Raw genomic sequence first — 16,237 nt, forward strand, 5'->3', positions numbered from 1 at the left:
CTTTTGTCCAGGGGCAGCGGGAGGTCTGGGCTGCCTTTCATCCTGGGCTGCATGGGGCTGGGGAGGAGAGTTGCTGCCTATTGCTCTGTCCATTAACTTGGGCACTGCTGTGCTGAACACTCTGCTTGTTTCACTTGATTTGAGACCACCAACAGCTAAACTGAGCCTGCCAAGCTCACGTCAGGTGCATTCAAACCAAGTTTAATAGCTGTGTTCCTCATGCCTTCTGGTGCTTTTCCCAGCATGTCCAGGTTTAAAGGCAGTGGTTCCCACAGAGCCATGGTCTGCTTGGTCGAGCTGCCTGAATTGTGCAGATATCAACACACATTTCTTTTTTCTGAGCCTTCCAGTAGCATTCAGGTGGGCTGGCGAATGTTGTAATCTTCACAATTACAACAGTTGGTGGGGAGTTGTAGCCCCATCACAGAATGAGAAACTAAGGTACAGAGGATCTCTGATTTTCCTCAGAAAACCTCTGATTTTCACTGCAGAAAACAGTGGCAGAAGGAATTAGAGAATCCAGCTGTCCTGACAGTCAAAGTCAAAAGTCCTGACAGTCAGAAGTTCATCCCGTCGAGTAGGAATGTGTCAGGGGAATGATTGATGTAGCCTGGGTCACTAGAGAAACATTCTTGCCTGGACTCAGGGATCTGATCTCTTAGGAAAAGTAGCCAGGAGAGCACCAAGGAAGACAGCAAGCAAGATTGGGACAAAGGATGGGATAACAGAGGGAAGTTTCTGCCCAGACTGACTGATGGATTGGCCCTGCTCGTTCCTGTGTCACTCTGTAGCAGGGATGAGCCATTTCAGGCAGTCTGAGCACTAAATCAGCAGCTGCAGGTGTACAGGAGCTGTAGCATCCTGATGGGTGATTTGCTTTGGCACAAGAATAAATCCTTCTCTAGCACTAGGCTGCTGTATGAAATGCTACCCCAAGAAATTGTGTGCTGTCATGTATTTGATGTCTGTCATCCTCTCTGATCAGACCCAAAACCCCCACTTTGTGCCATATTGTGACTTACCCTAAATAAGAATCCAACTTAACAGTAATAAATGCAAATATATTTGTTGAAGTTACTCTTTATCATGTGTTTTTGAACCTGTGAATAATGCTTGCATTTCAGGAGGTGTAATCCCTGAAGTAGATTAATCGCCTGCAAAGTGTCATTGTTAAATTAAAAACTGTCTTCTTTTTCTGCTAAGGAATGCAAAATAGCTCTCAGGAAAAGTAAGAACATTCTGCTGCCCAGTTTCCCACCTCCAACTGTTCAGATCTGAAAAGCAATTGTGTAGAGGTGTTACAAAAGGAGCCTAGTGAGTGCAGCCTGGAAAGAGGGAAACAGTCTGACAACTGCCTTGCTGGGGTTTTCCACCACTCTGAATCAGAGGGGTGGATCTGCAGTCTGTGAGAATTGAAACTTGTAGCAAATATTTTGTATTCTGTTCATTTATTTGTTTAAACAGTCTTTGTAAAGGCAGTTACTCTCAAGTATACAGCAGTCTTGGTGGGAATTCCTTACTCTGCAAGAGACTGAATCCACGGAGGATGATTCAACCCTCTTTGCTCTGGAAAGCAAGGAATATATTTGTGTTCCTGTATTAAAAAAAATATTTGGCACATATTATATCAACATTTACTGGTACAACAAATAAATATGCTACTATGGATGTGTAATGGCTGTGAGAAAATATAAGAGGACTTAAATATAGAGATATTTTGTGTCCATTTCTCTGTACACATTCTGGGCTCTACTTCTTTGTTCCTCTGGAAGGAGGCTGCAAGACCTCTGTCTTTCATTAGGTAGCAGAGTGTGAGATGGCTGATAAACTTTTAGGGTAATTTAAAATGGTTCTATGTGTAAAAGAGCAAGATGTGAATTTCAGGAAGAGAGCTCAGTGGTGAATTCGTGTGAGGATGAAGGTGGGCTGCAGGAAGCAGACATGGGTAGGTGGTGTTGCTCGGGAACAACTTCATGTTGTAGGAGGAAAAATCAGAAAATAACCACACTTTTCCTACCTATCAGCCTGAAAATGCTCCTGCAACCCCTGAGGAAGGCAAAGAGAACCTATTTGCCATGAGCCAGGCAAGGCTATGGATTTAAATAAGCTCCTGGGTATTTGACAACTTATTTATCCCTGTCAAACTATGGAGGGTCAATTGAAAGGACAAGGCAAAGAAAAGTTTATAGATTTTGTGACTCCTCATCTCCTGCTTCTGAGCTACTTCTTGTTTCTTTCCTGAAGAGCCAAACCAGCTCCTAACCCTGGGCATTTGCAACAACTGTCTCAGGTTCCCTTTCTCTAATGTTTTCAGACAAGCTAAGCAGTAATTTAACATGTAGAATATTTACTACGAGTGAAGAAATTCACACATGTTTTCATGTTCCCATCCAGTCCACACCCCATTCATTGCCTCTAGAAACTAAAATCACATGCACAAAGGAAATGTCCTGGCCTGGTTTTCCCCTAACAGCCATCCCATAGATCACAAGTCTTGAGAGCCCTGATATCATCCCAAAGCAGAAGGATGCAATCCTCTCCTTTTTACCTGGCTCCAGCCATGCCCCTCACACTGAGGCTGGGATGGCCAGGGCAGGGTCAGCTCCAGAGGAGCCCTAAGTGCACTTAGAGGCTCCTGTGCTCTCCACGGTGAAGGAGGAAGCAACTGCTCATTTTGTCCTTAGGACTTTTTGCCTTTAGGCACAGGCGAAAGGGAAGTACAGCCTTTTAAAATGCCTCCTAATACCCGTCAGGGGTTCGCTTTCACTGTAACCTGGAATTTACTGTCTGCTCTTTCTTTGTTGTTTTTCAGAGCAAACCCTGTGCTAAGGCAGCTGGGTGGGAAGGTGTCTTGCTGTTTCTGTTTGGACCAGAAAATTAGCAGCTTTCTCTTTGTAACTTTCCAAAGCAAAGATGTGAATGTTGAGGTTTTTTATTAATGAACTGACACCTCCTGTGAGCAGCTTCTTCACCCTGGGGTGCTCACTTCCTGGTTTGTGGCAGGAAGAGCATTTGCAGCTGATGAAAGGCTGGAAAGATCCCTCTGGGACAGCTTCAGAGCCTGGGTTTGCCAAAGGTTTACTTAAGGGCATTTGAAAAATGCCTCATTAGCAGCTGATGACTTAGCAGGGCAGCTTTTGTTGCATAAACCTGGAGCTGCCCCTTGCCAGGAGCTCAGGATGGCTCTTCTTGCCTGTCCCTTTCATTTGAGTGCCAGGCTGTTTCCCTTCACCCACAGCAGGTTACCTGAGTGCCCCCAGCAGCCCTCACTCACAGTATTGCAGTGTTTACCAGACTGGCTCTGCCTCCTTTGCCAAATACTCCATGTTCTAAGTGTCAGGATGGGTGTTTAACAATCCCTGCCCTTCCTCTTCCCCAGCCCTGCCACACTGCACTTGTCCTTTGTCACCTGCTACAGCCACGTTCCTTTGTGGCTGTCCTTATCTGGTGTGACACTGTGCCAAACCGGTAACTCCTGTGTAAAGTCTGGAGCAGGTGTGCAAGTGTTTCAGGAACCTTTTTTGATTATCTCTGGATTTGCTGCCTTTCTGTGCTCACTGCCTGCTGAGCTATGGCAGTTTGTCTTTCCAGGCACTGTGTGACTGTAGTAGATGTTGGCATTAAGTGCAGCTTTCCTCTCATTTCTTCTGGAGCTCCTGATGAATCCATTGGAGCCAGCTCGGTGTCTAAGCAGACTTTGCTTTTCAGTTCAAGTCCCTATTACTTTTGCTGCCTTTCGTTCTGTGTGTTTTATTTATCTGTCTGCTTTCCCCATGTTGCAGAAGATTTTTTTTCTGTGTGGGTGCCTTGCTCTGCCCCAGGCAGGCAGCAGTCAGACAGGAGAGAGAGCCCTGACTGTGCCTTGCTCGATGTTGCTCTCAGACACTCCTGTTTGCAGCACTCTGTGGTGCAGCAGCTTGGCTGGTGCCAGCTCCACTGCCATCTTCTCCTCTGGGAGTCTTTGAGACACTCCTATGTTTAGTCCTGTGCTGATGTTACCTGGGCTGCTTCCAAGAACAGCACAGAACTGCTTCCTCTATTCCTAAAGCTGACACAGAGAACGAAAACTGCAGCAGGATTATTTTTAGTTCTGTAAAAGTGCAGCTAAAGCAGCATTGCTGGACTCTGCCTGGACAGAATTTGCTGTTGCATGTTGTCCCTGATAGGTGGGGGGAGTGTGTGTGTGTGGTAGATGGTATTTGAAAGAGAATTTGTGTTCTGTTCCTCAACACTGCATTATAGTTTTGGATTGGACCATCAATGCAAATGAGTCTGAAGTCCAAGATTAGTTTCCAGTAAATGTTCATCATGAAACCGTGCAGTTAAGGAACAGGAAGAACAGATCAGAGCCAAGCTGCACTTGCAGAGCTGGGTGTGTGCAAGCAGCTCCTGAGGAGCAGAACTGCTGCAGTTTGAGACCACAGTGGATTTGGCAAGGTTGGGAAGAGCTACAAGAGCAGGAAGAGCTGCAGCTCCTGGCTGAGCTCTGGGCCGTGTCACACTGCTGGGGACAGGAGGGACAAACTTCCTGCCTGTTTGTGTTCAGTAGTGCTGTACTCTGGGCACAGTTTGACACATGTGAACCTTTCCAACATGCAGGATATCCTGTGTGCTGTACATGCTCAATGTGTTTGTATTAAAACATGAAATGCCCATGAGAACGTTGATTTAGCAGTTCCCTGCTGTAGCCCTCTCATGGATACCTGCCTGCTGTTCCCTGTTGGTTAGCTGTCAGTGGTGTGGAGCCCACAGTTCCTCACTGCAATCTGTGATTTGAAAGAAAGTGCTCATGCTCCTGGCCCAGAAATGCAAATGTTTACCCCACTTTGTTGTTATCAGCATCTTATGGAGCGTTTTCCATATGGCACACTCCTGGGATGTGTCCTTTGGGACTGCTGCCTCTTTGCTGAGCACTGAAGGAGCAGTGCTGTGAACTCCGTGTTTCCTGCAAATCCAAATGTCTCCCTTGCAGTTCAGCACTTAAAACTCCAGTGTTTGCTCTTGTAAAAGGAGGAGTTGATGACAGGGTCATGTCTGGTCCTGCAGCCTAGCATTTAAATCTAGGAGCTTCTGCATCAAAGGAGCCACAGAGGCAGGACTCACAAAAAATTCTGTAGCAAGCAGTTGTGGAAATTGGACCACTCTTGTTTTGAATTGTAGATATTCTACTACTTAGTTTTTAGTATTGTTAGCAAAATTCATCCTGTATCATTAAAATTCTGCCATAACTGTGTTCTGTTGTCTCTTGAAGCTGATACCAGTTCAAGCCTGCATAACCTCTGTTTGTGTTGTCCTCAGCCTCTGCTGATTAGATCTTGTTTCACAGAAATGACTTAGTATTGTGCTTTGATAAAGTATTTATCAGCACAGTCAGGACCGGTTTGTTTACCTGATACTATCTAAGTGCTCTAATTCCAGCCAGCAGTCTAAAGTTCACAGGAGGGAAGATGGTTTCAGGAAAATGGAGAATCAGACTGGAGAGATGAGTGCAGGGCATTCACAGTCACATGCTCTGTCAGCCACCAGGAAAAAGCCTAAAAGGAAAATAGAGAAGCACTAACCAGTTTATTTTTCTGGCACCTCAGGATGAGATGACCTCAAGTTTGGGCCTTACCACAAAGAAAGCTCTCACGATCCTGAGAGACCAATTGTCAGCACTGCTGGAGGGGCATCAGAAGGAACGGAAAAAAGGGACCTCATGGAAGGTGAGCACACGTTGAGCACTTGGTCTCCCTTTCTCAAAGTAAAGATGAGAGCTAAACAGAAGTGGGCTGAATTCCCTCCCAGTGTCCAGGTGGAGAAGTGCTAAAGTCCTTGGGAACAAAGCAAGGAATCTACCCAAGGGTGAGTTTTTGTCAGCACTTCTCTCCTGGATGCCAGAGCTCAGTGGGAAGATGCCTCTTGCTCTGTGAAGGATCTCAGGACTTCAAGAGCCACTAAGGGCAGTGAGCTTAGAGGGTCCATCTCAGGTGGAGATAAAGAGCTGTGAAGCTCAACAGGCTCCCCTTGTCCTTTATGTTTTCCTGGCATGTGTGTCGAATACAAAGTGCCAGTGTTTATGCACAGTGCTTAAAAGTGTTCCTGGTTGGTCAGTGACAATGGGACAGCCTGATACAGAAACCTTTTCATTTTTCCAATCAAGAGAAAAGCAGAGAGTGTTCACCCAGACTCACCAACTGAATATCCATTGCTGCTGAAGGATTTACACAGTGGATCTGGGATGCTCTGTGTCATGTTCAGGGGTTTTGCAAAGTTCTGTTCTCCCTGGAGCACCAGCTGATGTCTTCACCCTTTCCCATTCTGCTTTTCCAAATGTCTGGCTCTGTATTCCGTGAGTGCTGACTGTGTGCTGCTCTCCCTTTGCAGGAGGTGTGGAGGAGCAGTTTCCTGTACCATGGTAACCGCTGCTCCTGTTTCCACTGGCCTGGTGCATCTCTGATGCTGCTGGCAGTGCTGCTGCTGCTGTGCTGCTATGGGAGCCAGCCACAGGGGAGGTGAGCAAAGCTTCCTGTGCTGCTGAACTGAAGCAAGGTGGTGGTTTTATATCATCTTAGTACCGAGAGTCATTGACATGTGTTGTCCCTCATTCTGTCTAGATATCTAGATATCAGCTTACTCACACTGGTAATTTCCTATCAATCCTTTTAACAGAACTTCAGCCAACTTAATTCTACTTCTAATAGACCCAGAGAGTGTCTTATAGAGAGACTGAGATTTGTTTTTTTTTCTACAGCATTCCTAGATCTTTGAAACTCCTAATGCATTATCATAATTAGGAAGTATTTTGAAACTGGAGAAATTAGTGGCTCATGGGAGAAGTTAATGTGCTATACATGCCTTGACCATATTTGTGAAGTATTTTTTAATTTAGATGGGTCCTTTCAGACCTCTCTGGTGTCATTATCCTAAAGAAGAAGTGTGATCATGCGTTTCTTTTTGAGCCATAAATCTGTGAGATGTGGGAATAAACAACCAGGCAGTTGTATGTTTATCTCTGTGGGTGTCTGGCAGTGTATTCTGCTCGTTTACTCAAACCTCATCTGCATTCTGCTTCCTCCTGTTTTGCTGTGTGAAGCCAAGGTGCTGAGATAGTCAATGCACTGGCACTCTTCCTCCTGCTCCTCTTGGATCTTCTCACGATCGGGCGTCAGGAGAGGCTGAAGTGCAGAGAGGTGGAGAGGAGGCTTCAGACCATTGTTGATAAGATAAACGGTGAGGTCTCCTTCATCTGTCCCATTTTTACTTGTGTTTTCCTCCCATTGAATCTTTCCCCAAAGCTGATCACATGCATTCCTAATTAAGCTTGCTAACCTTCCCCTGTGCTGCACAGAAACAGGCTGTGGGAAGTGTGTTCTCCTCATGCCTGTCCTGTAAAATAGTTATTTTGAGCTGTCATGTGGCCATGTGCTTCCAAGCTGTGTGTTAACAGGTGGGCGTCTGTTATGGCTGTGCTTTGGAGTAATTCAAATCCTCATATCCTTATAAAAATATCTGCCTTGCAGCAGATGATGAGGAGAAAACACGTGGGGTTGTATCACAACACAGAGCAGAAGGAAATAAATTGCTGTGCATGAGCATCAGGGGCTTTGGGACCTGAGGGGGCAGTTCATGTCTGTGGAGCAGTTTTAAGGGCAGCCTTTAGCTTTTCTGTTGTATAGGTTTTTAAATGACTGTTTAGTTGTTAATACTGGGTTGAGAGAGAAGGGAAAAGCCATCAAGAAGGAAGAGGGAGATGATAAAAGATCATTGGAATGGGCTGAGCTGAGCATTGGGGGACTTATAACCACTACAGGATGTAAATCAAGAATTGCTACCACTTCATTCTTTTGCACTTTGTGCTTTCAGATACACTTGGCAAAGAGGTGAAATGGCCAGACTCCATGTACCCTGACCTTCACATGCCTTATGCCCCATCCTGGTCCCTTCACTGGGCCTACAGGGATGGGCATCTTGTCAACCTGCCCGTGAGCCTCTTGGTAGAAGGAGATGTTGTTGCTTTGAGGCCAGGCCAGGAGTCATTTGCTTCTCTGAGAGGGATTAAGGTAATTTGCTTGTCTAATTTCCCTGGCCTGTAACAACATATTTCCCAGGTTTTTCTTGCTAATACTCTAATTCCCAGAGTACAGATTATTGGAGTATTTGGTTTCTTCTGACCTTGAAAATAGCTTGAAATTCCAGTTCAGTCAAGGATGGTGCATAGTTAGCCAGACTGCATCTTCTCCATGGACTCCCAAACCCACTGGACAGGAGACACTAATGTTATACAAAAGCACTGTATTTCCTCCTCTCTCAGGTCAAGGGGAGAATGTAATGTGCTTCTAAATATAAGTGGAGTGAATCTATCCAGTAGGATAATATGACATACAAACCTCGTCCTTTATCCTGCTTTTTATGTGCAGAAATAAAGTTTGTCTGCTTTGACCTTCTCCTTACTACTGATTTATTGTAAAAGAAGGCAGTATAAAATACCTGGTGTAGAAGTGAATTAACTAGTCATTTACAAGATCTGTACAAAGATTTTACTACTTAAAGAAGGTTGGGAAAAGTTTAAAGCTTGAAATTTACCTTTAATGGTTTTAATTGTAACTTTCACTCCGAATGCCAGTTCTCATGAAATAAGCAGATGTGCTTGAACACAAGCCTTTGGGCTCTCTGACCTTTCTTCTAGGATGATGAGCACATAGTTCTGGAGCCTGGAGATCTATTTCCACCTTTCTCACCCCCACCTTCCCCAAGAGGAGAAGTGAAGAAGGGACCTCAGAATCCTCAGCTCTATCGTCTCTTCCGTGTGTTGAAGACTCCAATAATTGATAATGTCAGGTGGGTTAAGTGCAGGGCACAGTGCTGCCTTCCTGCTAAGCAGGTGAGGAGACCTGAGGAGTTTGCTTGGCAGCACTGCAAATTTACACTGGCAAGTGCCACACTTTTATTGTGGATGTTGGCTTCTCTCTTGACAGCTCTCCCTCATAGCATAGGCTGAGCACAGTGTTCTAATCAGATCTGCTGGGAGGTTTATATCCAAGGAAAGTGAAGGGTTAGGTTCTTGGTTGCTGAAATTTCAAGCTGTTTTCTGGTTTTTAGGTGGTGCCTGGAAATGGCTCTGTCACGGCCTGTGACAGCCCTGGATAATGAGAGGTTCACTGTGCAGTCAGTGATGCTGAAATATGCTGTCCCTATTGTGCTGGTAAGTCTCATTCCAAGCCTTTGTCCTTGAGAATAAGCCATGTTTTGTCAATAAATCTGAAGAATTTGCAGCCATCAACAGGAAGTTGTGGCCAGGCTTGTCATGCAGCTGACTCTGTGTGTACCCTGGGCAGATCAGAGATGCTGAGCCATGTAACCACGAGAGTGGAGGGAGGAACTGCAGCAGCAGATCAAAAATATATTTTTCATACTTAACCCCAGGGCTGAGAATGTTACAAGGCACTGAAAATACCTTCCCTGCAGTGTGCCAGTGTTTAGGTGACAGTGTCATCTCTGAATTGCAGGCTGGATTCCTGATCACCAATGCCGTGCGCTTCATTTTCCAAGCTCCTGGAATCGCTTCCTGGCAGTACACTCTTCTTCAGCTGCAGGTAAAGGAGAGCACTGAGCTTCACTACACCTCCTCCCCAGAGCACCACCAACAGGAATTCTCTCCCTCAGTGACTTAATTCATCCTATGACAGCATCCTGTGCTTCCTGGATCTGGAAGCATGCTGGATCCAGGAGCATTCAGTGGAGAAGGACAGCAGAACTTCCCTGGCCATTCCTTACAGACTTCACTTTAAATGTTTTGCTCTCTCATTTGCCATGTATGTGTTTATCTGTATCTATTTATCTATTTCTATGTATATGGTATCCTTTGCCTTTAAACTCCTTAGAGTTTATGCCAAATTCAGCAGGAAAAACAGCTGCAAGTTGGTGTGGTTGATTCATTGCCTCCTTCATTAAACACCCCTAAGCTGTGCACTGTTTGGGACTGCCTCCAGTCCCCTTCCTTCTTGCCCTGGCCTTTTATCCTTATCCTCTCACTGTGGTGGAAAGGATGTCATGTGAGAGGTTCTGACTTCTTGTTGTCTCTGTGCTTGTTGGTGATCACAGGTTGTTTTTTTCAGGTGAATGGTGTCTTACCCATCCTTCCATTGCTCTTTCCTGTCCTATGGATTCTTGCTACAGCGTTTGGAGAAGCCAGAGTGTTGGCCCAGATGAGCAAGGCCTCATCCTCCTCACTGGTAGGTTTCTCTCCATTTCAAACCATTGCAGAGACAAGGGCAGGAGATAAAAAGGCTCTGTGAAGTGAGCACACTTAATTCAGCAGATGTGTCCACATAATTGTAAAACCTTGTTGGATCTTTGGTTGTCCCAGCTGTGCCCTCTCCCTGGAGTACAATATTACTTCTTGAACAGATGCTTTAATTTTTTCCAACCTCTCTACAGATATCCCAAGGTGATAGGAAGCTCTGATGATTCTATAAAACTTCAAAGCATGTGCTTTCTGTCAAATAACTACAATTTATCAGAGGGGTCAACATGGAGGTATTTGCCCTGTGGTGGCTGTAACTCGCCAATGTGTAGGAAGGAATGAGAAGGAATGAGATACATCATATCCTCTGCAATGACCAATCCTTTCCTGGGGCTCTGGGGCTGTTTGCAGGCATGGCCTTTGAGTGGGTCAGGGAGTAAGAGCAATTTCTGGTGGTTGTGCTGGTTTGGGGAGTGGAGTCTGGTGGTCTGATGGGATGTGATCCTGAGTTGGATGTGCTGTTGCACGTCCCTTCTTTTGTCCTGGTGACAGTGCTGGTGAGATGCACTCAGCTGTGTTTGTCTTCTGTGCTGATTTCTGTTACTTGGACAGTTTCTCTCTCCTTCTTGTCCTTCCTTGGCCTCTGTGGCTCTGGGTCTGTGTTTTCTATTCTTTTCTCTCTAGTTGAACATGACTAAGCTGCCTGTGTCCTGGGAGGAAGGGCACATTACATCTCCTAGTAACATTTGTACCTTTAGAATCTCTTCTAAGTGTTTTTGCCACTTTACCTTTCCTACCTATTCTCAGCATCACTTGGTTTGCACTTTTGAAACCTGCCTCTTGCCCATCACAATTCTCAATTCAGCTGGGAAAAGCCAGAGTTCCTTTGCTTCCTTGCTTCATCATTCCCAATGTTCCCATTTGTCCTGTCACTCATACTTGGACCTTCCTTTTTTTCTTTCCTGTCTTCTCCTTTTTCTTGTCCAGGCAACTCTGTCTGTCCAGCCAGCTCTTTCTATGGCATCTCAGACATGATCTTCCATCCTTGCTGCTGCAGAACAGCTGCTGTGATGTGCCTTGGTCACTCACCCCCTGACCAGGGCAGTCACTTGGCCTCTCTATTTCTCTCCTACCTTCTCTCTTCTTTGTTCAAAATGTAGCAGGTAAGACCCTTCTCCTCTCCAATCACTTGGCCTACTTGGTGGCAACTTGGCCACTTCTCCACCTTTTTCCCCTTCCTATCATGTTCAAGCTGTTTGATTCCCAATTTTTCAAGGCCAGAGGTGACCCTTGTGACTGGTTGAAAGGACACAAACCAGTGCCCCCCTAAACAAACCCATGCCTCAAGTTTCATTACTACAGTTGGACTGCAGCAACATTCCTTTTAGAAAGGAATTTGCTGTTGGTTTGAAAAGATTTGTATTGCCTTTGATAGGTTGTCTCGGTAATTATTTACCTTCACTGCTAAAAATGAACATTCTGTGTTAGTGGGAATTTCTGCAATATCTGATTTCCAGCCCTTGGAAATTTTTCATCTTTTGTCTCCTTGATTTGAGAGCAAAGAGCACGTCAATCAAAATTCTGGTCTGTTGTAACTACTCACATTCCTTTTTACCATGTCTGCTTAAGTAAACAGTTCAAGCACCTTGAGGCACTAGAAGCATATTTTCCAAACCTCTAATCTTTCTCTTGGCGTTCCTCTTAGCTTTCTGCACTGTTTCAGGATCTGTGTAGGGTTATGAATCTCAAACCCCACAAAATATTCCAGTAATAGCTGTGCTTCTGATAAATTTCAGAATGATTTGGACTTTCTGCTCTGTGTTCCCTTGTTTGTGCAGCAAAGGATCCCATTAGATCTTTCAGCCACTGCTTTCAAAGGCCAGGCTTTGTTCAGCTGCAGTTACTGCTTTCTGAGAATCCTCATCCTGTAATCCACCTTCATTTTTGCACCTAAATACACAGCCTTGGTTTTGTGCCTGTTGGGATACATGTTTTTGCATATTGCCCAGGCAATCCATATTGTTCTGTGACAGTGGTCTGTCCTCTTTACATTGCACCCTGCCCTAAACTTTGTATCCTTTACAGTCTCTATCAGTAATGTGTTGTTTTTAGTTTTCTCCCAAATACCTAGATTTGTCCCTGCTTGAGCTAGTAACACATTATTGCAAATATTTTCTGTTTCTGTTCCATTTAGACATAGTAGGTTTCAAATATATTTGACATGGGCCCTATTACTTTGGTATTTTCATTAGAAAACTAGTCAAGCATTTAGAATCTAGTCAAGTTGCCAAATAGTTTATGTCAAAAGCAGTACTTTATCAGTCAAATTTGTAATTTTGTAAAAAAAAGATATCACAATAGTTTGAGATTTGCTGCTCATATAGTTGTGGTGTTTGGCACTGATTGTATTATTCCACTTTTTTTTTTTTAATTGAGTCTCATATTAGCTGCTCCTATTCTGTCTGAAATCAAAGTCTGTCTGGGGTCCTGTGGTAACTTGGATGGTTCTCCTTCCCTTTTTGGGCATTGGCACCACTTCCATTGAACTGGGACTTAATCCATAGTTCAAGCCTTGTGCAAAATCAGCAGTAACAGTCATTGTCCAGGCCTGCTAATTTAACATATTTACTTTCAGTAGCTGGTGTTGGAATGGAAAATATTTCATAGTTATCATATGGTATGATTGTATCACTGAATAAGGAATAGCAATATTTATTTAACACGTCTGCCTTGCCTACAGTGTTCATTTGCAATTCCACTGTCTTTAACAAGCAGTGGTCTGGTTTTAATTACCTACTTGGTATACTTTTCCTTATTTTTTTATGTTAATTCTTGCTTCTATTTTCGCTTTCAATCAAGACTGGTCTCTTATTTTTACTATAGGATTGTTGCTTTTTAAAATTGTAACAAAATTTTCTTAACCAGTTCCTAATTATCCTTCTTAGTTCTTAGTTTAATTGATTTCTGACAGATTTCTCTTAGCTTTTTTCAGCTTTGTTAAACTGATCCTTTTTCGAGTGCCAGATATATGAATTATTATTTGGGCTGTAGTTCTATTTACATATAAATGTAATTGCCATGTTCACTTATGGTTATGAATAGACTTAAATTTATTTTTTTTCAAAATTACATCTAGTGTGGAATACCTTTGTACTGGATGCAAAAATTCTGAGTTAGTGAATTCCTCAGCATGATTCCAAGAGCACCGTGGTGGTGCCCTGCTACAATTTCTTTTCATTTCCTATCCACATCCCATTCATATCACCTCATTCCTCTGTGTCCATTGTGTTCCAGGCACCTGCTTTTCCAACCCCTCTTCCAGCTCCCTTCCTGTAACTGACCCATATAAGTGAAAATCAGATCACTCAATCCTGTCTCTTTCTGACTAAAAATAACCACCCAGAAAGAGCCTTCTCTGGGTCTAATTGCTATTATTTTCTCTGTAGACATTTAGGTAATGACTGTGTGTTCCTCTGTGATGTACAGCACCAAGCACTTTGCCTGTGCTTCACAAGTAGATAAAAATTGAGTCCATTAAAGACTTAATTGCTTTGATGAGTTATCGGTCTGCCTTGGTACAGCGATTCCCACGGAGCAGGACTCCTGCTTTCTCCTCCCTGAAGGCACATCCTGAGGGAAGGATGTTCCTCATGGCACATTTCTGAGCACAATTATAGTAACTGGTCTCTTCTCTTGCTGCAGCTTGCTAAGTTTTCAGAGGACACTCTCAGCAGCTACACAGAGATGGTATCTTCTCAGGTACTATTATTATGAATTGTTTTCCTCCATCTTCACTGCAGAACTTCATGATATCCTTTCCCTTCCTCTCTCATCTGCTTGTTGCTAGATCCTTTTTACTTTTGTCAGTTGTCCATTGTCACTCATTTGTTGCTTTAATTTGCTATGCATGCAGGTTGCATGTCTGCCCCTCTGCCTCCCCATGTAAATACTGCTGTGCTGACCAGAGATGGAGGTGACCTTGATTCTGAGTCCACTTGTGCTTTTCTGAATATTGCAAATGGTTTGAAATCAACATTTTCTATCCTGGAGACAGTATCTCTTCTAAGTCCTGTTCCAGAAGTAAAATGAACTTTGTATGGTGTGTATCTGAAAGAAGGGAAGTATTTTGCTTGTACCAGAAAAACCTTGTTCGAGCCAAAACTAAAACAGAGGGAATGGTGCTCAGCACCCAGACCAAACTGCAGAGGGGACCACGGGATGTTCAGGCATTTTAAAAGTCTGATCCTGCTCCCTAGGCTTCTTATCAGGCTTAAGCACATTACTGGTGCTTCCAAAGCTGGGGCAATTGAACATTTCAGGAGCCCTTTTTGTGGGGAAGGAACTGCTTTGGCCACTCCATAAATTGCATCATCCAGATTAAACAGGTTGGTAGAGGAAGATACTTCTCTGTCTAATCTGGTGTTAAGATTCCCCTTTCTGTAAGGAGGCAGATGGACTCCAGGAGTGACTAAAAATCCCTAGGTGTGTTAAGAATAAATTCCTGTCTCCTTGCTCCCAGTCACTCAGAGGAATGCACATGGGTGCACATGCATTACCTTTGCTGAATATTTTGTTGCCTTTCTGTGCCAGTTCATCATTTAGCTGAGATGTTTTTCAGATGGGAATGATTTTAGCTGACCTACCTTGTTGAGAAGATCTGTTTCTTTCCTTTTATAACATTTTTGCTCAGAAGAAACTGGTTTGAATAAGAGCTTTTCTTTCTTGGTGATAGCTCTGGATTGTTTTGCATTTGAGCTTACTGCTGTACTAACCATTAGGATCCAGGGAACACGATTTGAGGAGCTTTGGGGGAAGTGCTCTGTAATCACAATATTCCAGAATAACAGCTAAAAAGCAGTAAAATAACACAGTAATTCAATCCTGGTTTTGCTGGCTTTAGGCTTGCCAGAGGAAAACACACAGCTCTGGTGCTTGGATTGATTGCTGCTATCCAGACTCCCTCTGAAACATGTTTGTGTGGAAAATGAAGGGTGCCAAGTGGACATTTTAATTTTGCAAAATATCCCCTTCTTTTCATTCCATTACAATTCCTTTGTAAGGATGGAGTAGTCAGGGCACCTTGGCTTTGTTTCCAATGTTATCATTGCCTCAGTGAGTAACCTTGGGCAAGTCACCTCACCACAGGGCCCCCATCCTTTACCTGATTTACAGCAAGGTGCTAGGAAACCAAAGGCCTCAAACTCCACAATCCAAGGGGTTGAGTTACTTCAGGACAAAAATACCCAGAGGTGACAACTGATCCACTCGAAATGAGCTCCAGAATTAATTTCTGTGGTTTTGGGTAGACAAGAGGTAGTTTCAGTGAATTCTCAATTCAACAATCAGGCTGACTGTGAGCAATCAGTGGAGAGGGGAAGAAATGCATTTCCCTGGAGAACACCAGCACTGTATCAGGTAACAGGTTCCCACAGAGACTGATGTCTATCTCACAGTGTATCCCTGTGTTGAAAGTGAAAGCAGGTAATGTCATACTCCTTTTTTTTCCTTCTCCCCCTTCATCTCCCACTGGATGAGTCTCTAACTGGCTGATGTCCTCTGCTTCCCTCCTCAGGAAATGATACGCTGTATCTGGAGCCACTTCCTCTGTGTTTTAAAAGGCAAATCCCCAACTCTGAGCTTCACTTCCAGCTTGCTCCACAGTCTGGGATCTGTCACTGTGAGTATTGCTGGGTTGTCAGAAAGAGGAGCCCTGTGAGGATGCTTCATTTGCATCATTCATGTCATCCTTCCCTGAGCACAGATTGTTTGCAATCAGTTCACTGTGCTGGAATTAGAAACCCTTCAGGCACCTGTCTTTGTAGAAGATTTGTATAGATTTTGTGTAACTGTTTTGTCATGTCCAAGCACATTTACAGGCTAAAACAATGGTTTGAGATACTCTGTGACATCTGACAGGATGTCTGTATTTTCCAGCTCTGGTTCTGGTCAAATTACCCTCTTGATTCCTGTGCAGGAACCAGCTGGTTTGGTTCCTGGTAAGGTATTAGCTGG

The 16,237-nt window shown here is 44.0% G+C and overlaps 1 protein-coding gene across 3 annotated transcripts in view; it reads left to right on the plus strand.

The window, feature by feature from the left end:
- Positions 1–16,237, plus strand: part of TMEM94 (transmembrane protein 94) — a 50,765-nt gene that overhangs the window by 14,360 nt on the left and 20,168 nt on the right. For 2 of the 3 annotated variants that reach the window (XM_014878220.2, XM_014878222.2), the window contains 10 exons: positions 5,586–5,705; positions 6,367–6,494; positions 7,076–7,212; positions 7,846–8,042; positions 8,669–8,820; positions 9,082–9,184; positions 9,489–9,575; positions 10,098–10,214; positions 13,928–13,984; positions 15,798–15,902. In XM_014878220.2, coding sequence (XP_014733706.1) covers positions 5,586–5,705; positions 6,367–6,494; positions 7,076–7,212; positions 7,846–8,042; positions 8,669–8,820; positions 9,082–9,184; positions 9,489–9,575; positions 10,098–10,214; positions 13,928–13,984; positions 15,798–15,902 — 1,203 coding nt within the window. The remainder of the gene's footprint in view (positions 1–5,585; positions 5,706–6,366; positions 6,495–7,075; positions 7,213–7,845; positions 8,043–8,668; positions 8,821–9,081; positions 9,185–9,488; positions 9,576–10,097; positions 10,215–13,927; positions 13,985–15,797; positions 15,903–16,237) is intronic. The other variant, XM_088176800.1, reaches the window with a different exon arrangement.

This window comes from Sturnus vulgaris, chromosome 20 (assembly GCF_052056855.1).
Source record: "Sturnus vulgaris isolate bStuVul1 chromosome 20, bStuVul1.hap1, whole genome shotgun sequence".
NCBI classification, from domain to species: domain Eukaryota; kingdom Metazoa; phylum Chordata; class Aves; order Passeriformes; family Sturnidae; genus Sturnus; species Sturnus vulgaris.